The sequence below is a fragment of the Oncorhynchus nerka genome, linkage group LG25 (genome assembly GCF_034236695.1).
Source record: "Oncorhynchus nerka isolate Pitt River linkage group LG25, Oner_Uvic_2.0, whole genome shotgun sequence".
NCBI lineage: Eukaryota > Metazoa > Chordata > Actinopteri > Salmoniformes > Salmonidae > Oncorhynchus > Oncorhynchus nerka.
In genome coordinates this window covers 16,701,839-16,725,339 of record NC_088420.1, presented here as the reverse complement: position 1 = coordinate 16,725,339, position 23,501 = coordinate 16,701,839, and the positions used below count along the sequence as shown (strand labels likewise).

The 23,501-nt window shown below is 43.4% G+C and overlaps 1 protein-coding gene across 1 annotated transcript in view; it reads right to left on the bottom strand.

Annotated features, from left to right (window-relative positions):
• LOC115109083 (rab GTPase-activating protein 1-like) overlaps positions 1-23,501 on the bottom strand; it is a 159,488-nt gene that overhangs the window by 12,972 nt on the left and 123,015 nt on the right. The window contains 2 exon segments of the mRNA XM_029633663.2: positions 527-619; positions 20,115-20,243. Of these exon segments, the coding sequence (XP_029489523.1) occupies positions 527-619; positions 20,115-20,243 (222 nt within the window).

Sequence of the window (23,501 nt, the reverse complement as noted above, 5' to 3'; positions counted from 1 at the left end):
TTTCTCTTCACTGAGTGTGTGTGCCTGGCATAGTCTACAAGACTAGAGGGAGGGGCCTGGTGTTGTCTACAAGACCTGAGCAGAGACTGGAGGGAGGGGCCTGGCATGGTCAAGAACAAATTCTTATTTTCAATGACGGCCTAGGAACAGTGGGTTAACTGCCTTGTTCAGGGGCAGAAGAACATCTTTTTTTTTAACCTTGTGAGCTTGGGGATTCGATCTAGCAACCTTTCGGTTACAAGTCCAATGCTCTAACCACTAGGCTATCTGCCGCCCCAAGTATCATCTATATTTACAAACAACCCATTTTCAGAGATCCAATTCTTGAGGTATACAAGCGCAGTGAGGGGGCCTGCCTAAGTAACTCTAGCTATGGAAATTTAGTGGCTCAATGGGGATTAAGTAGAAGTGAGGCCCCTAACCACTGATAAAGGGTCAGATATTGTGTCATCTGCCAGATTGGGGGTAGAGTAATCTGATTCAAGAGCAGTGGGTAAGACACGATTGTGGGTAGTCTGTTTCTTACCTGGTAGCGGTCAATGGGGTCCTCCTGCTGCAGCTGGCTCTCTCTCAGGGTCTGGTACTCCTTCTCAAACTTCTTCAGCTTCTTGGTGGGAACCTGGAGGGGTGACAGGAGGACAGCTGAGTGAGTGTTGTTGGATGGAATTTTCTTAAAAGGTGCAACCACAGCCATGTGGGATCTATCTTACCATAAATTACAGCAGCTTGCCTTCTAGTGTGAAAGAGCTTCTAAACCACTAGATGGCAATGGGGAGACAAACAGGACTAAAACATTCAGCCAGTTCTGTTTCTCCAAATGGATGTAATGCAAAGCTCAGTTTACTGAGATCCCGGTGAGCTGGCAATGTAGCAACCTTCTAACTGAAGGCAAAACTAGGGTTTCCACAGCATATCTTATCACTTTCATCACCCGACCGATGGAACAGAAACAGAACAGTATAAACACTCCTCTTAGAGCTGCATCAATGTACACTTAACTATTCACTATTGCTTTTACTAGAGAAATGTATTAACTGTTACATGCCTTTAGCCTTGGCACAAAATGGCTGCCGTCTGTCTCTCCTGAGAGCAGTGACATCACACATCCCCCAAAGACACACCTCAAAACCCGACTAACTCTGTGCAGAGTAGTTTACATCATGTTCACCTGTTGATTTACATTCCAGCTAACCACTCTACCCTCATTTTCCCAGCACAATAAACACAGCAGGAGCTGAACAACAGGCAGTACAAGTTTCATGAAGAAACCTCTTCAAAAAGCCGAAAGTCAGAACTACCAAGATAACACCAGTGTTTTTTAACACTTCAAAACATGACAACACATTTAGTCAAGGCTCTCTATGCCAGCCAGGTCTGTGCCTAAGGAAATGGTATCCTAGGGTGGCTCAGCCCTTGGCGTTGCCATGGCACCTGCTGCTAGGATGTGGTTTACAGGTTTGTCTGGGGCAAAACAAGCCACAGAGGGGTGGGGCTTTGTTAATGGATCCAGCCACCAGAGGCCCCTATGAGAGAGAGGGGGGGGGGGTATCAGCTCACTGGCTGATTCCACCAGAGATAAAAGCTCACAGACGAGAGGGTGAAATACCACAGTGTGCCATCACAGCAGAGATATGTGTGACCTGTTGCCACAAGAACAGGGCAGCCAGTGAAGAACAAACACCATTGTAAATACAACCCATATTTATGTTAATTTATTTTCTCTCTTGTACTTGAACCATTTGCACATCGTTACAACACTGTATATATACACATAGTATGACATTTGTAATGTCTTTATTCTTTTGGAACTTCTGTGAGTGTAATGTTCACTGTTCAATTTTATTGTTTATTTCACTTTTGTATTTTATCTACTTCACTTGCTTTGGCAATGTTAACATATGTTTTCCATGCCAATAAAGCCCTTAAATTGAATGAGAGAAGGAGGGAGAGGGGGGTAAATGGGAGCTCATTGTTTGAAGAAGACAGAAGGGGAAAGAAGAGCAAGAGCAGAGACGGAAGAGAGGGAGATAGGAATTCACTGGCTGAGAAAGAGAGAGAAAGAGAAAGAGAAAGAGAGAGAGAGAGAGAGAGAGAGAGAGAGAGCTGGTAGTCCCGTCCACCAAACTACCAGGTGTGACACAGGGAAGGGACTCAGGGGGTATGCTAATTTGGTATAGAGCAGACCTAACTCACTATTAAATTAATCAAAACAGGAACATTTTACATTTGGCTAGAAATTTGAAAGGAAATGATCACAACAGAGAAAGATGTCCTCCGGTGTGCTACCTATATCCCCCCACTAGGATCCCTATAATTTAATGAAGACAGCTTTTCCATTCTGGAAGGGGAAATCAATCATTTCCAGGCCCAGGGACATGAACTAGTCTGTGGTGATCTAAATGCCAGAACTGAACAAGAACCTGACACACTCAGCACACAGGGGTACAAACACCTACCTGGAGGTGACAGCATTCCCTCCCCCATATGCACAACCAGACTATCACAACCAGCCGTGATTGGGAGTCCCATAGGGCAGTGCACAATTGGCCCAGCGTTGTCCGAATTTGGCCGGGGTAGGCTGTCATTGTAACTAAGAATTTGTTCTTAACTGACTTGCCTAGTTAAATAAAGGTTTAAAAAAAATAATAATAATACAAACTACGACAACATAACCAACAAAAACAGGTCACAAATCCTGCAGCTCTGTCGCACACTGGGTATGTACATAGTCAATGGTAGGCTTCGAGGGGACTTCTACGGTAGGTACACCTATAGCGCGCATCTCTTGGCAGTAGTACTGTAGACTGCTTTATCACTGACCTCAACCCAGAGGCTCTCAGAGCATTAAGCCCACTGACACCCCTATCAGATCACAGCAAAATCACAGTCTACTTGAGCAGAGCAATACTCAAATCATGAGGCATCAAAGCCAAAGGAGATGAGTAATATTAAGAAATGCTATAGATGGAAGAAAAGTAGTGTGGAAACCAACCAAAACAAATTAAATCCCTTTTAGACAACTTTCTGGAAAAAGCATTTCACTGTAATAGTGAAGGTATAAACTTGTACAGTATATTTGACCTCTCAGCTTCCCTATCAAAGCTAAGAATTTCAAGCAGACAACCTAAGAAAATTAACAATGACAAATGGTTTGATGAAGAATGCAAAAACCTAAGAAAGAAATTCAGAAACCCATCCAAGCAAAAACAGAGACCCTGAAAACCTGAGCCTAGGCCTTCACTATGGAGAATCACTCAAACAACACAGAAATACACTACGGAAAAAGAAGGAACAGCATGTCAGAAATCAGCTCAATGTAACTGAAGAAAGCATAGACTCTAACCACTTCTGGGAACATTGGAAAACACTACACAAACAGCACAAAGAGTTATCTATCCAAAATGGAGATGATTGAAGAAGTGGTTTATCCATACTTTTTGTCCCTATAACAAAGAACAGCAAAAACATATACAGGATCAAATACAAATCTTAGAATCAACTATTAAAGACTACCAGAACCCACTGAATTCTCCAATTACATTGAATGAACTACAGGACAAAATATACAAACCCTCCAACCCAAAAAGGCATGTGGTGTTGATGGTATCCTTAATGAAATTATCAAATATACAGACCACAAATTCCAATTGGCTGTACTTAAACTCTTTAACATCATCCTCAGCACTGGCATATTCCCCAATATTTGGAACCAAGGACTGATCACCCCAATCCACAAAAGTGGGACACAAATTTGACCCCAATAACTACCGTGGGATATGCGTCAACAGCAAACTTGGGAAAATCCTCTGCATTATCATTAACAGACTCATACATTTCCTCAGTGAAAACAATGTAGTAAGCAGATGTCAAATGGGCTTTTTACCAAATTATCGTACAACAGACCACGTATTCACCCTGCACACCTTAATAGACAAATAAACAAACCAAAACAAAGGCCAAGTCTTCTCATGCTTTGTTGATTTCAAAAAAGCTTTTGACTCAATTTGGCATGAGGTTCTGCTATACAAATTGATGGAAAGTGGTGTTGGGGGAAAAACATACGACATTATAAAATCCATATTCACAAACAAGTATGCGGTTAAACATTATTTCTACAGGGCTGTGGGGTGAGAAAGGGATGCAGCTTAAGCCCCACCCTCTTCAACATATATATCAATGAATTGGCGAGGGCACTAGAACAGTCTGCAGCATCCGGTCTCACCCTACTAGAATCTTTCGTCAATTCTCCATTTGCTGAAGATCTGGAGCTTCTGTCCCCAACAAAGGAGGGCCTACAGCAGCACCTAGATAGTCTGCACAGATTCTGTCAGACCTGGGCCCTGACAATAAATCTCAGTAAGACAAAAATAATGGTGTGCCAAAAAATTTCCAGTTGCCAGGACCACAAATACAAATTCTATCTAGACACCATTGCTCTAGAGCACACAATATGATGTCAGTTCGGTTGTCATCTGAGACATTCTCATCAATGATGGATGACATAAACGGTACAGCGGAAAGTCTACACATTATAGTTATCAGATTCACATGGAATTGTTGTGCAATTTAAGTGTTTGAATATGAAATTATTTGTGATGAAATGTGATTTTAGCATTTAAGATGTGAGAATTGGGTTTTCATGAGTGAATTAGGCCTGACTCAGTGGCCCGCCCACGTGAAGAGACATTGGTTATAAACTATGAAACACGCCCTCCTCTCCCTTCCTATATAAAGCCTTGAAAGCCAATTTACCACCAGATACTTTCTTCAGAGGACAGGAAGATCTGTTGGCCAATAAGACCAGCATCTACAACCAACCTATTGAAGCGCAGCTCAGAGTAAATATTAATTGGATTTTCCTTTTCCAAATGGGCGGTCATTTAGAATGCATAAGATCCTGTATTTACGATAGAGACATCGCTTCTCGATTTGTTCTTCAGTCTTCCAGCTCTTTCACTCAAACCCAACTCCCCTTTTCTTTGTGTAACCGGCTGTCATATCTGTTCCGTCCGCTAGGGAAGTTTTCCTTTCTGACATAATTTGTAATCAAGGTATGATTCATTCTGTGTATATGTAATTCTGTTTGATTAATTAGGTATTTAGTAAATAAATATTTAAACCCAATTTTGTATTGCTGGTTCAACTTGTTAGCCAGGGTTCGTGAAGATAACCAAGAATTTATCACTTTCAGATGAGACTGAAATAAGGTGACAATTAATATTGACTGCTATTGATGTAAAATATTGCTAGGTCTTTAAGAGTTTATTCGGAAGATAACTCTATAAATATTATTTTGTGGTGCCCTGACTTTCTAGTTAATTACATTTACATGATAAGCTCAATCAGGTAATATTAATTACAGAGAAAGTATTTTATAGAATAGCATGTCATATTACTTAATCCGGCATAGCCAAAGACACGACACAGGTAACTTCCACAAAGCCATTAACAATCTGAGAGACAAGGCAAGAAGGGCCTTTATGCCATCAAAATGAACATACCAATTAGGATCTGGCTAAAAATACTTGAATCAGTTATAGAACCCATTGCCCTTTATGGTTGTGAGGTCTGGGGGCCGCTCACCAACCAAGAATTCACAAAATGGAACAAACACCAAATTGAGACTCTGCATTTAGAAATCTGCAAAAATATCCTCAGTATACAATGTAAAACACCAAATAATGCAATTCTGCAGAGCAGAATTAGGTCGGTACACGCTAATGATCAAAATCCAGAAGAGAGCCGTTAAATTCTACAACCACCTAAAAGGAAGCGATTCCCAAACCTTCCATAACAAAGCCATCACCTACAGAGAGATGAACCTGGAGAAGAGTCCCTTAAGCAAGCTGGTACTGGGGCTCTGTTCACAAACACAAACAGACCCTACAGAGCCCCAGGACAGCAACATAATTCACCAATCCAAATAATGAGAAAACAAAAATATATATTTTTACAATGTGTCAAGTAATTAATAAAAAAACAGAGCAAACTAGAATGCTATTTGGCCGTAAACAGAGAGTACACAGTGGCAGAATACCTGACCACTGTGACTGGCCCAAACTACAGACTCTGTGAGCATAGAAAAGACAGTCTATGTGCACACGCCCACAAGGTGGAGGTGGAAACTGAGCTGCACTTCCTAATCTCCTGCCCAATGTATGACCATATTAGAGACACATATTTCCCTCAGATTACACAGACCCACAAAGAATTCCAAAACAAACTCCATTTTGATAAACTCCCATATCTACTGGGTGAAATAACACAGTGTGCCATCACAGCAGAAAGATTTGTGACCTGTTGCCACAAGAAAAGTGCAACCAGTGAAGAACAAACACCTTTGTAAATACAACCCATATATATTTTCCCTTTTGTACTTTAACTATTTGCACATAAGACATTTTAAATGTTTTTGGGAATTTTTTTGAGTGTAATGTTTACTGTAAAAAAAGTTTTTCATTTTCGTTTATTATCTATTTTACTTGCTTTGGCAATGTAAACATATGTTTCTCATGCCAATAAAGCCCCTTAAATTGAAATGTAATTTAGAGAAAGGGACAGGAGATAAAGCGAGATGAGAGCCTGAGAAAGAGGAGATTGAGAGAGAGATGAGAGAGACAGAAAGAGAGAGTATGGGTGGGTTTGCCTGTGTGCCATAGTTATACAGTGACTGGAGTCGTCAAGAGGCTCTCAAGGGTACAGTCACACAATAGGTGGTGGTTGGGATGAAAACACTGGTTTGTGACAAGTTGCTCTGTTATTGCCTTGTGTCATGAGGCCAATGTTGTATATTTCCTGCATGGAATGGAGTAAAAATATGCATTTTGTACTACTTACTGTAGGTTTATAAAGAGGACATATTGTACTGGGTTTATAAAGAGGACATACTGTACTGGGTTTATAACGAGGACATATTGTACTGGGTTTATAAAGAAGACATATTGCACTGGGTTTATAACGAGGACATATTGTACTGGGTTTATAACGAGGACATATTGCACTGGGTTTATAAAGAAGACATATTGCACTGGGTTTATAAAGAAGACATATTGCACTGGGTTTATAAAGAGGACATATTGCACTGGGTTTATAAAGAAGACATATTGCACTGGGTTTATAAAGAAGACATATTGCACTGGGTTTATAAAGAAGACATATTGCACTGGGTTTATAAAGAAGACATATTGCACTGGGTTTATAATGAGGATACTAAACAGCCTGTTGCCTGGACATTACCTTCTTTCTTCACTAGCCTACTTAGCCATGAATAATGTACACCTGACCCTTACCCTGTGTGACCGGGGTGGCAAATATACCTCCCCTAGGTTATCAATTACCCACAATACAGATACTCCATTGTTAGCAAGCCATCTGCCCATGTCGTTTGTTCTCAGCCTGATAGCATGCTAGGCCCAGTGTCTTAGAACATATATGGACACCATGAACTTACCAGTCCTGATGTAATATATTATTACAGACAGGAATTCATAAACAGTTCAAGAAGCAGTCAAACCTGTTCCATGCTGTATTTTGTAACTTGTAAAGGGCTAATAGATATGTGTGGTTGATAAGATAGCCTATCAGCATTGTTTATGCTCCACTGGCCTTGGTTGTACCCAGTGAACAACAGGAACTTTACGAAAGGACCCTCCATCCCCCTCGGTCCTTCTGTTCCTGACCACTGAACACAAGTGTGTGTTTAAGTGTGTGACGCCCTGGAAAGATACCAACACAAGCTCTGGGAGGAGAGGGGAGAAGGGTAGAGAGAAGGGAGCCATTAGGGCCGGCATTATACCAGTATCGCAACACCCGTTAGTATCATGGCAAGTAAACCAAAAAAAGGAAGCAGATTTGAGTTATTTAGGAAAACACCCTGAATATTGAAAACAAACATCATAATGTTGTCATCAAGAGTCACATATATTTATTTTCCAAGCTACAGAACACAATGTTACATACTGCAGGATTTTAAGGTCTGCCTGATGTTTTCATTTTTGCTATGGTATTGTCACCGCCCTAGGAGCCATTATCTGAAAACAATATGAAAAGGAGAAAGAGAGAACTTGAGAAATAGAGAGAAAGAAATACTGCTGATGAAAGAGCTTTCACCTGAAAAAGAATATGCCATAGAAGCTTGTCCATGTGTGTGTGAGAGAGCGAGAGATAGCGAGAGAGAGAGCGAGAGCTGATGAGTAGCCCAACCGTCTCTCGAAGGTGTGAAGTGACTTGCAAAATTGACCTGCAGAGAAAGAGCCAAAAAACAAAACCACACAAAGCTTCCATACACCCCTACAGTTTTGATTTCAGATGACAACATAATATGGAACCTTCTGGAAAAGAAGGCACAAGGTTTCCCCCTCGACCCCACTCGCCCCCGTCCTCTTTTTCCCCCAACACACTCATTCTTCCCCTCGCACATTCAGTCATATCTGACCACAGACAGCCTTGAAAGTGGCAGAAGATGACACTATTTCACCCTCACTTTTTCCATTGCAGTTGATATAGGCCATCAGCATTCCCCTTTATGACTATTAACAGGCCCATAAAACACAGCTAATGATAGCCCTCTAATGTCGCACTAAAACCAATGATCATTTCAACATTATCCACACTAATTTCGCCATCTCTGAAGTAGCTTCCTATCTAGCCATTTATCCATGAGCCATACAAAATGTATTTCCAATGCTTAAACATATGAAATTATATTTCTTATGCTAAAATATGCCGTTGATATATCCCAAATCTAAAATATGCCATACAAGATATATTACCAAAGTTAAAAGTATGTGGACACCTGCTCCTCGAACATCTCATTCCAAAATCATGGGCATTAATTAATCATGGGCACCGATCTCAACAAACTATTTCTGTATTCCTTTGTGTTCGGGGGCATTGTCATGCTGAAACTGGAAAGGGCCTTCCCCAAACTGTGTGTGAGACAAGCACAAAGTCGGAAGCACCGAATCGTCTACAATGTCATTGTATGCTGTAGCGTAAAAATTTCCCTTCACCGGAACTAAGGGGCCTAGCCCGAACCATGAAAACAGCCCCAGACCATTATTCCTCCGCCACCAAACTTTACAGTTGACACTATGCATTGGGGCAGGTAGTGTTCTCCCGACATCCGCCAAACCAGATTCGTCTGTCGGACTGCCAGATGGTGAAGCGTGATTCATCACTCCAGAGAACACATTCCCACTGCTCCAAAGTCCGAGCTTTACAGCACTCCAGCCGATGCTTGGCATTGCACATGGTGATCTTAGGCTTGTGTGTGGCTGCTCGGCCATGGAAACCCATTTCAGGAAGCTCCCGACAAACAGTTCTTGTGCTGACAACGCTTCCAGAGGCAGCTTGGAACACGGTAGTGAGAGTGTTGCAACCCGAGGACAGACGATTTTTAAGTACTATGCGCTTCCGCACTCGGCGGTCCCATTCTATGAGCTTGTGTGACCTACCACTGCGCAGCTGAGCCTTTGTTGCTCCTAGACGTTTCCAATTCACAATAACAGCACTTACAGTTGACTGGGGAAGCTCTAGCAGGGAAGAAAATTTGGAAAGGTGGCATCCAATGAGACCATTCTCAAGACCATTCTACTGCCAATGTTTGTCTATGGAGATTGCACGGCTGTGTGCACGATTTTATACACCTGTCAGCAACGGGGTGTGGTTGAAATAGCCAAATCCACTCATTTGAAAGTGTGTCCATATACTTTGTATATACAGTTGAAGTCAGAGGTTTACATACACTTAGGTTGGAGTAATTAAAACAAGTTTTTCAACCACTCCACAAATTTCTTATTAACAAACTATAGTTTTGGCAAGTCGGTTAGGACATCTACTTTGTGCATGACACAAGGAATTTTTCCAACAATTGTTTACAGAAAGATTATTTCACTTATAATTCACTGTATCACAATTCCAGTGGGTCAGAAGTTTAAATACACTAAGTCGACTGCGCCTTGAAACAGCTTGGAAAATTCCAGAAAATTATGTCATGGCTTTAGAAGCTTCTGATAGGGTAATTGACATAATTTGAGTCAATTTGAGGTGTACCTGTAGATGAATTTCATGGCATACCTTCAAACTCAGTGCCTCTTTTCTTGTCATCACGGGAAAATCAATAGAAATCAGCTAAAAATGTATAGACCTCCACAAGTCTGGTTCATCATTAGGAGCATTTTCCAAATGCCTGAAGGGACCACGTTCATCTGTACAAACAATATTACGCAAGTATAAACACCATGGGACCACACAGTCGTCATACCGTTCAGGAAGGAGACGTGATCCGTCTCCTAGAGATGAACGTACTTTGGTGCAAATCAATCCCAAAACAACAGTAAAGGATCTTGTGAAGATGAAAGGCCGCTCAGCTGCTCCAAAACCACCATAAAAAAGACAGACTACGGTTTGCAACTGCACATGGCGTCAAAGATTGTACATTTTTTTGGGGATTGTACTTTTGATGAAACAAAAATAGAACTGTTTGGCCATAATGACCATTGTTATGTTTGGAGGAAAAAGGGGGAGGCTTGCAAGCCAAAGAACACCATCCCAATCGTGAAGCACGGGGGTGGCAGCATCATGTTGTGAGGGTGCTTTGCTGCAGGAGGGACTGGTGCGCTTCACAAAATAGATGGCATCGTGAGGAAGGGAAATTATGTAGATATATTGAAGCAACATCTCAAGACATCAGTTAAAGCTTGGTCACAAATGGGTCTTCCAAATGGACAATGACCCCAAGCATACTTCCAAGGTTGTGGCAAAATGGCCTAAGGACAACAAAGTCAAGGTATTGGAATGGCCATCACAAAGTCCTGACCTCAATCCTATAGAAAATTGTGGGCAGAACTGATAAGCGTGTACGAGCAAGGAGGCCTACAAACCTGACTCAGTTACACCAGCTCTGTCAGGAGGAATGGGCCAACATTCACCCAACTTATTGTGGGAAGCTTGTGGAAGGCTACCCGAAACGTTTGAACCAAGTTAAACAATGTAAAGGCAATGCTACCAAATACTAATATAGTGTATGTAATCTTCAGACCCACTGGGAATGTGATGAAAGAAATAAAAGCTGAAATGAATTACTCACTCGACTATTATTCTGACATTTCACATTCTTAAAATAAAATGGTGATCCTAACTGACCTAAGACAGGGAATCGTTACTAGGATTAAATGTCAGGAATTGTGAATAACTAAGTTTAAATGTATTTGGCTAAGGTGTATGTAAACTTCCAACTTCAACTGTACAGTGTATATTGGAGGCAGTGACAGCTGGGGGCCATGTAGAGCAATGATAACCAAAACAGACTGTCTGAGTTCTAAATGGCACCCTATGACCTAAGTAATGTACTAATGGACAAAATTATTGCATTATATAAGGAATAGGGTTCTATTTGGGACATAGCCTAAGTATAAGCTAACCTTGAGCCACTGTTAGAATATGCCAGTGTTCATGAGGCTCAGCTCTCCAGTGATAACCTATGTACAGTCACTACTTTCTAGTACAACAGCCAGCTATAACCCACAGGCACACAAAAGTTAGAGATTACAGTACAATGTTATACATTCCTGTTCAATACTAGACCCTCACACAATACACAGTTAACCTGTTACTCCTACCCTCTACTTTTTTGAACATTCTGTTAAAAATCGCGCAACATTTCAGCGCCCTGCTACTCATGCCAGGAATATAGTATTTGCATATGATTAGTATGTGTGGATAGAAAACACTCAGACGTTTATAAAACTGGTTAAATCACGGCTGTGGCTATAACATAACGTGCGTTTCATCGGAAAGCGCAGGAAAAACTGATCACTGAAAATGGAAAAATATATTGCTGCGCTACTTGAACCCATTGATAAAGGTGAACCACAATTAATGAGGCTGAGGTTGCAGTACCTACAGCTTCCACACGGTGTCTAGAGTCTTGTCATTTGCCTACGATTTGTTTCTTGGTCAAACACATGCAAGGCAGCGCAGTTCTTCAGGTCTAGGACCGGATATTTTGGTTGAGTTTCTAGCCGGACATTTTTCCAGACGGACAGCTATAGAATATACTTCGTCTTGTGATTAATTTGATTGCTTATTAACGTTTACTAATACCTAAAGTTGCATTACAAAAGTATTTCGAAGTGTTTTGTGAAAGTTTATCGTCGACTTTTTGAATTTTAAAAAATGACGTTACGTTATGAAACGCTGTTTTTTTTCGTTTATCACACAGTCTACATAGAACGATATCTAGGCTATATATGGACCGATTTAATCGAAAAAAAGACCCAATAGTGATTATGGGACATCTAGGAGTGCCAACAAAGAAGATGGTCAAAGGTAATGAATGTTTTCTATTTTATTGTGCGGTTTGTGTAGCGCCGAATATGCTAATTATTTTGTTTACGTCCCCTGCGGGTCTTTTGTGGTGTTACATGCTATCAGATAATAGCTTCTCATGCTTTCGCCGAAAAGCATTTTAAAAATCTGACTTGTTGCCTGGATTCACAACGAGTGTAGCTTTAATTCAATACCCTGCATGTGTATTTTAATGAACGTTTGAGTTTTAACTAATACTATTAGCATTTAGCGTAGCGCATTTGCATTTCCAGAGCTCTAGTTGGGACGCAAGCGTCCCGAGTAGAAGCAAGAGGTTAAGGCACGTGCGTATGTATGCACAGTGCCCACGTGTAAGAAAGAACACATTATCGCTCATATAGACATAACAAAAAACATGTATGTCAATGTTGGGGTCAATTGCAATTCAATAAATCCATTGCAACTCAATTCAGAGTGTTGAAAATGGTTCTTGATTTGAATTTCAAAGTGTGATGATGACCTAATGTGAGAAGTAGCCATAGAACTGAGCCCAGCTGATAGGAAATGCATGTTGTGAATCTGAGACAAGCACAGTGTTCTCGACTAGACCTGACAGACTGTGCACAGGGGGAATATTGGCTAGCTCTGTGGCATAATGGTGCCTGCCTTACCTGTCTGAAAGAATTGGAATATTGAAATGACTGCACTTACCTAAGGATTCAAAACAGCCATTTCAGTAAAAATTGGGTCGTGTTTTGACTTCGATGACCAACCTCAAACATACACACAAGCATGCATGCTGGGTGAAGAGTAATCCATCTTTAATATAAACAAACTGACAGTTTGGAGGGGGGGAAAATATTTCCATGAGAACACACTGACAACCACTGAACTATAACTACAACGTGAATACTAATGTATTTCAGTGTGTCAACGCACACGCTACAATCTACAAGACAGCAGGAAGGATAGTTCTCGCTACTGAAAAAAAGAAAGCAGTGTTTCCTTTAGCCGTTCTCAGGCAGTAAAATAGTGCATGAACAGAGTTGAGTTGCCAAAGTAGCCAGGACAGAGGAGGGACAGACCTACCACAGGTTTGGGAGGCTTGGAGAGGGCCACCAGGCTAGCCAGGATATCCTCCTCACAGATCTGATTGATGACGTGGGCATCGTACGCCACCGTGATAGAGATCTCTTCCATCATCTTGGCACAGGGCAGTCAATTCCACAGGTGGATGAAGTGGAAAAGAGTAAAGGGGTGGAAGAGAGGAGTGGAGAGGAAGAGAAGAGTCAACAGGTCTATCAGAGAGCCTGAGGGGTGACTGGCCTCTTTCACAGTCACTCAAGGTACAAGCCACACCCCTAAGGGAGGGTGTGATGGAGAGAGGGAGGGAGGAGCCCTGCAGAACAACACACCTGTTGTATTTCTCTCTCCCTCTGATGCTTGGTGTTCTCAAGCGTATTGTGAGGAGGATAGTGTGTCTTTCGTTCCCCCTCTTCCTCAGAACTGCCAGGCTGGTATTCCTCCTCCTCCTTTCTTCATTTCCTCCATTTGTTTGTCCTCCAATCCGTGGCGTATTTCCAGCTCCTCTTGGGTTGCACTCCCGGTATTATTTTCTACTCCCTTCGGTCTGAGTAAGATGAAGTTTGGTTTAGACACACTCGGAGATGGCTACACACACCAACACACATGCACACACTTCAACTGTGTGTTTCAGTATGTGTGAGGAAGTGTTGGAGCTGTCAGACAAACCACAATGACTCGATGTGTTAACTGCCCCCGCAGACTGCATACGTCACACACTGCGTGTACTCCCCAAAAAAGTTTCAAAACGAAACAATGTGAACAAAAATAAAAAAACGACTGCAGACACAGCGCGTGTGATGTTTGAATTCAAGGTGACACAAAACAACTAAACCACACAGCTGTCTGTAGCGCTGCCTGCAGCCTGACTTATCAGGACCCCACCGTGGTAAGCTTTAGCGTTAGCTTCAGTAGTTCCTGCTGAGACTCTGCCCAGTTCTCTTAGGAGATGTCCCTGGTGGGGAAAGGCACTGTACACAACATTCTCATCCTTTATTCCTTCTTCCCTTCCTTCTCTCAAGGGAGTAGCGTCTAAGAAACAGCAACCACTCCCTCTCTCTTGCTCTCTCTGTCTCCACTTCTTCTAAATGGTGAAACTGCTGAGCATGAAACGTCTCCCAGAGGGCTGTCAAAGGCAGGCAGAAGAAATCATATCAAATCATGCCCCTTCGGTAGACATCCCAATTAGATTTTTAAATGGATTTAAATCCTATATGTTCCAAGGCATCGATAAATCTCATTTTTGTCCTGGAAATGTCTCAAAGTCTCCTCAACATTGTTATTGGGGTGTTTAAGTGCTGTGAAATGTAAATCATTTCCCCATAATCCGGGGGGGTTGTTAGTCGCTGAAAGCTTAGCATCGCTCCCCAACTAGCAGGTGCCAGTGAATTCTTGTACTCGACTAAGCTGCTTAGGAGTCAAGTTGATCCGCTTCAGAAAAAAAAAAAAAAAAAACGTAAGGACAATATAAATTGAGCAGCCTGGCTTATATTTCCTTCCTTGGCACTCATGAACATATGAGGTATATCATCAACTGATTCAATTCTGCACTTGTCCATGGGGAAGTATAGTTCCATTGACAGGGTATGATGGTTGTAGTTGCCAGTAGACACTGTGCTTCATTCCTTCTAACGACACCAAGTTCTGTGATGCGAGTATCTCTCGGACTCCGTGAGATTTGTCTCCTGAGAGAAGGGAACACACATGCACACACATCTTCCACAAAAAGATGTGAAAAAAGGGTTTAAAAAGGACAAGATGCAAAAATAGAGTGGCTAATTCTGGAGACTAGGCTCTTCTCTGTCAAAACACCTCAGGCACAATGTCACTTCAGAGGACATTGAAGAGAGAATTGAAATCCCAAGATGAGAGAGCTGCTGCTGTTGCCCAATCAGGCAATTCATATGAGTGGTGGGGTCCTGTAACACACACACGGTTGTGCCATTCTGGTGTGTGTGTGTGTGTGTGTGTCTTCTGCGAGGTCAATGGGGGTCGATGTGCTGACGCTGCTTCTTGTATGGTCCTCCCTTGAGTGAGGAGGGGGAAGGGAGAGAGTGGTTGATAACAGTTTAACAATTTCTCCCTACACTAGGTCAGAGTCAAGGCAGTTGCTTGGATGCCCCAGAGCATGAAAGTCCCTCGTATTACACAGCAGTTCCTAGGCCAGTCAGTCAGATATTCAGAAGGTTGCTATTACACGTTAAGCTCCCAAGAGACTACATGGCCACCACAATCACCGTCAAGACCTTATTTTAGCCGCAAGTCGATTTGATTTCCTCCGAGTGGTTAAAGCTAAACAAACAGCCATGCAGGCTCAGAGTAGACTGGTTCCATCTGTCTCTTCAGTCCCACTGCAGCGTTTGTCTCCAGCCAAAGGTGATTCTCTCTCTCAATTTCAATTTAAGGGCTTTATTGGCATGGGAAACGTATGTCAACTAGATAATAAACAAAAGTGAACAATAAAAATGGAACAGTAAACAGACTCACAGAAGTTCCAAAAGAATAAAGACATGTCAAATGTCTTATGTGCAAATAGTTCAATTACAAAAGGGAAAATAAACAAATATGGGTTGTATTTACAATGGTGTTTGTTCTTCACTGTTTGGCCTTTTCTTGTGGCAACAGGTCACAAATCTGGCTGCTGTGATGGCACACTGTGGTATTTCACCCAGTAGATACGGGAGTTTATCAAAATTAGGTTTGTTTTCAAATTCTTTGTGGGTCTGTGTAATCTGAGGGAAACGTGTGTCTCTAATATGGTCATACATTGGACAGGAGGTTAGGAAGTGCAGCTCAGTTTCCACCTCATTTTGTGGGCAGTGAGCACATAGCCTGTCTTATCTTGAGAGCCAGATCTGCCTACAGCGGCCTTTCTCAATAGCAAGGCTATGCTCACGGAGTCTCTCTCTCTCTACCAGATAAAGTGTCTCTCTCTAAACACTGGAGTAGATCCAGAATGCACAGCTGCTAGTAGAAAAAGAAGTTTTCCTCCATTTCCTTGTCATATTGCTGCTGACTCACTGTGTGGCAGACAGACCATGAATGCACCTGTTCAGCTCACCTTGTCCACTGAAGTCAATGCAAGGCCCACCTACCCGCTCTAGCATTCTCTCTCCTCTCTCTCATGGTCCTAAAGCCTACCTCTCTCAGTTATTCCTCTATCTGACGATGTGTACACTTCGGTGGAAACAGCAAATACATTTCTCTGCGAAAAATGACTCAGAAGATCGCACACTGGCATATAACACCACAGTACTGCAAGTGCAGTGTGTGTGTGCACATGCACGAGCACAATTGTTTTACATCATGACTACGTGATAAGGTGGAGTAATATTACTCAAACATTTAGCAGATCATTTTCTTCCAGAAGCTTTTAAAGACAAGCTTGTAGGAGGCAATAATTACATAATAACGTACGCAGAGTGTCTACACTCAGGATATCCTGTCATTAGACATACACAGGGGAGAGGTGGAGGGAGAGAGAGATGCATACCGAGAGCAGGGATGGGTGCGGAAGGAGAGAATTATCTCTTCCATCGAGCTCTTCTTCCTTCCTGTAAAACTAGAAGGGCTCCATGCTTTGCCACCGAGACACAGTTGCAAAGCAAGCGCTAAACACAAACATACCAGCACCCACACGCACAAACATACGAGCGCACACACACACACACACACACACAAACACATGAGCGCGCACACACACACACGAGCGCACACACACACAAACACATACGAGCGCACTCAAACATACGCGTGGACAAACATACAAGCACACACACACAAACATTCGAGCACACACACACAAACAAACAAACGAGCACACACACACACGAGCACACAAACAGACACACATGAGCACAGACACATATGATCACACACACACAAGCACACAAACATACGATCACACACACACAAGCACACAAACATACGAGCACACACACACACACACACAAACATACGAGCACACACACACACACACACAAACATACGAGCACACACACACACACACAAACATACGAGCACACACACACACACACACAAACATACGAGCACACACACACACACACAAACATACGAGCACACACACACACACACAAACATACGAGCACACACACACACACAAACATACGAGCACACACACACACACAAACATACGAGCACACACACACACACACAAACATACGAGCACACACACACACACACAAACATACGAGCACACACACACACACAAACATACGAGCACACACACACACACAAACATACATACGAGCACACACACACACACACACACACACAAACATACGAGCACACACACACACACAAACATACGAGCACACACACACAAACATACGAGCATACACACACAAACATACAAGCACACACACACAAGCATACAAGCACACACACACAAACATACAAGCACACACACACAAACATACGAGCACACGACATACACAGAGACGGGAGCTGCTTGTGAGTGTGTGTGTGTGTGTGTGTGTGTGTGTGTGTGTGTGCGCGCACTTAAGGCCACGTTTCTGACCTCAGCACATTCCCCAAATACCTCAGCTCATTATATTCTCCTTGTGGGAGGTGGTAGGAGGTACAGTGAACATCTATAACCACACACTGACAGGCTGCGGATGTGGTGTGCTATTCCACATAGAAGATATTGAGAGAAGGAAATACAAGTCTGAAGTTTACATACACTTAGGTTGGAGTCATTAAAACTCGTTTTTCAACCACTCCACAAATGTCTTGTAAACAAACTACAGTTTTGGCAAGTCGGTTAGGATATCTACTTTGTGCATGACACAAGTCATTTTATAAACAATAGTTTCCAGACAGATTATTTCACTTATAATTCATTGTATCACAATTTCAGTGGGTCAGAACTTTACATACACTAAGTTGACTGTGCCTTTAAACAGCTTGAAAATGTTCAGAAAATGATGCCATGGCTTTAGAAGCTTCTGATAGGCTAGTTGACATCATTTGAGTCAATTGGAGGTGTACCTGTGGATGTATTTCAAGGTCTACCTTCAAACTCAGTTCCTCTTTGCTTGACATCATGGGAAAATTAAAATAAATCAGCCAAGACCTAAAAAAAAACAACTGTAGACCTCCACAAGTCTGGTTCATCCTTGGGAGCAATTTCCAAATGCCTGAAGGTACCACGTTCATCTGTACAAACAATAGTACGCAAGTATAAACACCATGGGACCACGCAGCCGCCATACCGCTCAGGAAGGAGACGCGTTCTGTCTCTTAGAGATTAAAGTATTTTGGTGTGAAAAGTGCAAATCAATCCCAGAACAACAGCAAAGGACCGTGTGAAGATACTGGAGGAAACAGGTACAAAAGTATCTATAGCCACAGTAAAACGAGTCCTATAACGACATAACCTGAAATGCTGCTCAGCAAGGAAAACCGCCATAAAAAAGCCAGTCTACGGTTTGCACCTGCACGTGGGGACAAAGATCATACTTTTTGGAGAAATGTCCTCTGGTCTGAAGAAATAAAAATAGAACTGTTTGGCCATAATGACCATTGTTATGTTTGGAGGAAAAAGGGGGAGGCTTGCAAGCCAAAGAACACCATCCCAACCGTGAAGCACAGGGGTGGCAGCATCATGTTGTGGGGGTCGTTTGCTGCAGGAGGGACTGGTGCACTTCACAAAATAGATGGCGACATGAGGAAGGGAAATTATGTGGATATATTGAAGCAACATCTCAAGACATCAGTTAAAGCTTGGTCACAAATGGGTCTTCCAAATGGACAATGACCCCAAGCATACTTCCAGAGTTGTGGCAAATGGCTTAAGGACAACAAAGTCAAGGTATTGAGTGGCCATCACAAAGCTCTGACCTCAATCCCATAGAAAATTTGTGGGCAGAACTGAAAAAGCATGTACGAGCAAGGAGGCCTACACCAGCTCTGTCAAGAGGAATTATTGTGAGAAGTTTATGGAAGGCTACCTAAATTGGTTGACCCAAGTTAAACAATTTAAAGGCAATGCTACCAAATACTAATTGAGTGCATGTAAACTTCTGACCCACTGGGAATATGATGAAATAAATAAAAGCAGAACTAAATCAATCTCTCAACTATTATTCTGACATTTCACATTCTTAAAATAAAGTGGTGATCCTAACTGACCTAAGACAGGGAATATTTACTAGGATAAAATGTCAGGAATTGTGGGAAACTGGGTTTAATTGTATTTGGCTAAAGTGTATGTAAACTTCCGACTTCAACTGTATGTTTACAAGGAAATATCAAGTTTAAAGTTGTCATGTGCACTAGTACAATGAAATGACTTTCCTGCTTGCTCTTTCCCAACAATATCAGTAGTACTATAAAACAAAGTTGAGTAGAACAAAAACACATGACAAACACTTGACTTTTTAAAAAGTATTATAATACTACTGATAAGATGAACGCGAGAAAGTAAGTAAGCTAAATACAGGGTCAGTGCCAATACCATATTTACAATGTGCAGCGACACTGGAGTGGTAAGGGTAAATATCCTCAAAACCTGTTAGGTAGACTATGGCAAACCTGGTTTAGAAGTGATGTAGGCAATTCAACTAGACTGACACTTTCACATCTCTGAAAATAAAACTGGACTTCGCCCAGTCGGAAGCAAAAGCTCCCTTTTGGACCAGTGGTCAGTGCAGTGTGTAAAACAAGGGGAACAGAAAACAGAGAATAATGGTTCCTACCTTGATGTTACAGGCCTGTTCCATGAGCCTGCGGGCGTTTTCTGCAGCCCTGTAGCGTTTGGGCAGCTGGACCCGGAAGAACTTCAGAGCCCCCTCAAAGTCAGTCTGAAGTAGGTCCTCCTTGGACGTCTGAGGAGAAAGACGACAAGCTCAGCCAATAGACTGGAATACGACAGAGACAGAAAACATGACACTAGAACGTCCATCTTTGTTTAGTAAAGTTGGAAAGATCATAGTACTCAACTGTAATTGGAAATGATTGGATTAGTTATTTTCCTGTATTTTATTTACTGTTGATATGAATTTATATGTAAGAAACATGATCATATGTGAGGGAAGACTCAGACACTCAGATACCTTGAGGGAAGGGAAACAGGAGTTAACCATTAATAAAAGTAGTTTTAGTTTAGTGAACATATTGTTGGAGACTAAGCAGTGATGCTTTACCTTGAGGGAAGGGAAACAGGAGTTAACCATTAATAAAAGTAGTTTTAGTTTAGTGAACATATTGTTGGAGACTAAGCAGTGATGCTTTACTTGGACCGGTTTGACTGCCAGCATCTAACCAGTGTTGAATGTTATGGTTACAGTTTGACACCAGACTGAGTCGGGGGAACACTGATAATGTCTCTGTGACTTCTTACAAGCCTGGTGCAGGTGTTTACAGTACCATCAGTGCTGTGTGATTAACAGAGTAGGGCCTCCTCCAAGGGGCCCGTTACACAGTTTCTCTGCTTCTGTTGTGACATTGTCTCCATGTTGCAACTTGTAATAAAGCAGATTTATTTCCGACTGATTTGACGACTGCTCACCTGGAAGTTCCTTTACATTAACCATGAGTAATACTACTTTGATCCAAGATATCTGGTAGTCATTTCAAGTGAGGCGGTGGTTCAAACGGGGACCTTGTTAGCAGGGCTGAACGTAACAGCACCATACAATGACATAATGATGATTCACACAAAACACTCAATTAACAGCCCAAGCTATTGAACAATTCAACAATATAGCTACATTACAAAAGTATGTTGTTGGACAACAGTTGCCCTCGCAGGGTAAGATTGCCCATCCCTGGCCTAACGCCTATCCTATCCTGTCCTAGCCCCAGTCCCCATCTCAGTCCCTGCCCCAACCCCAGTCCCTATCCAGTCCATCTCTCACCGCAAGTAGCTTGGGGACGAAGAGGCGATGGCCCATCCCCAGGAGCCCCATCACCTTACAGACAGAGTCTGTCTCCCCAGCTTTCTCCTCCGCTGAACACCCTTCCTCTGCCCCCCAGCTGCCCATCCGCAGTGCCGCTGGTAGCTGGGTGGGCATGGCAGTGATTGGGGGTGATGGTTGGGTGGAGGGGGAATGGGAGGGAGAGAAAGACGGAGAGGAGAGAGGTTCCAGCTCTGGGGCCAGTGTGGCCAGGGTGCAGGGAGACTCTAGTTCTGTGGCCAGGGTGCAGGGAGACTCCAGTTCTGTGGCCAGGGTGCAGGGAGACTCCAGTTCTGGGGCCAGTGTGGCCAGGGTGCAGGGAGACTCCAGTTCTGTGGCCAGGGTGCAGAGAGGCTCCAGTTCTGGGGCCAGTGTGGCCAGGGTGCAGGGAGACTCTAGTTCTGTGGCCAGGGTGCAGGGAGACTCCAGTTCTGTGGCCAGGGTGCAGGGAGACTCCAGTTCTGGGACCAGGGTGGCCAGGGTGCAGGGAGACTCCAGTTCTGTGGCCAGGGTGCAGGGAGACTCCAGTTCTGTGGCCAGGGTGCAGGGAGACTCCAGTTCTGTGGCCAGGGTGCAGGGAGACTCCAGTTCTTTGGCCAGGGTGCAGGGTGACTCCAGTTCTGTGGCCAGGGTGCAGGGAGACTCCAGTTCTGTGGCCAGGGTGCAGGGAGACTCCAGTTCTGTGGCCAGGGTGCAGGGAGACTCCAGTTCTGTGGCCAGGGTGCAGGGAGACTCCAGTTCTGTGGCCAGGGTGCAGGGAGACTCCAGTTCTGTGGCCAGGGTGCAGGGAGACTCCAGTTCTGTGGCCAGGGTGCAGGGAGACTCCAGTTCTGGGGCCAGGGTGCAGGGAGACTCCAGTTCTGGGGCCAGGGTGCAGGGAGACTCCAGTTCTGTGGCCAGGGTGCAGGGAGACTCCAGTTCTGTGGCCAGGGTGCAGAGAGACTCCAGTTCTGGGACCAGGTTGGCCAGGGTACAGGGAGACTCCAGTTCTGTGGCCAGGGTGGTCAGGGTGCAGAGAGCCTCCAGCGTGCAGTCCCAGCTATGTCCACGCTAAGTCCAATATCGGACAATCCGACCAAGACTTCAGGTCAGGGTCCAGCAGAGATTTTTCTCTTATGCTGTTTGGCAATTCAAGCTAGGTCTTACGAATGGCAGCAGTGACCTTTTGGGGGAAAGAATAGGTCGATAGTTCCGCATCAGGTAGTGACACACACAACACAGTGAGGTATTGGTTCAGAGCTTCTCTCGATAGACTGGCCAAGCCTGTCGTCCCCCAATAATACAAACTCAGCAGAAATACACCACAAATAGATCCACAGGTAGAGAGGATCCAGTGGGGTTGAGCACTAGAGAATCAGTGAGTTGGTTGGGTTCATTCAGTAAGCTCCGTTGTCAGAGAGCCAATATAGCCCCTCGACCTCGACACTATAGTCCCTTCATCACAACTGACCAGCGCAGTGGGCATAATGTAGATACGGTGAGGCAGAAAATACAGTGCAAGGATACTCATCTGCTTTTCTTAACAACAAATCCCAAAACAGGGGGGATGCCATTGCCTAGCAACAGACAGGCACGGGGCTAGACGGTTTAAGCAGATGACAGGTAATGAGTCTTCACCTTTTTATCCCCCTCCCGCCTTCAAAGAGCAAGCATCTCTCTTTTCACAACTGAGACCAAGGCTTAATAACAAGGACAAAAGACAGACTTCAATGGTCGTCTTTATCTCCAGCCTAGAGGTAACACTATAGACATATATGTCAGGGCAGACTGAGTTTGCTTCAGAAAATCTGTCCACAAACATCCCTCCCTTCCAAATGCTGTAGTCCCTTCACGTCCGTCCGAAGTGGTCCTTTCTGATGTAACACACATCGGAAGCTGAGGGGAGGAAGAGACTGAAGTGATTCTGTCTATTAGCCACGCTGCCTTAGGCTGAAGCTGCTTCCATCCCAAACAGTGACGTCTTGGCGTTGTGTTAACAGCCGAATGGACTTTAAGGACGATGGTGACTCAGAGTCCAAGAGAGGAAACAGATGTAGTGGTGGTAGAGATCAGGGAGAGGCAGAGTAGGGAGGCTCTGACAGGGAGCCTTAGCAGGACAAACAAGCTTGAGTGTGTGTGTCTCGGTCTCTGTCAGGAAATCCTTTACTCCCATAAAGGAGCATTGAAATTGCCAAGGCCCTCAGAAGC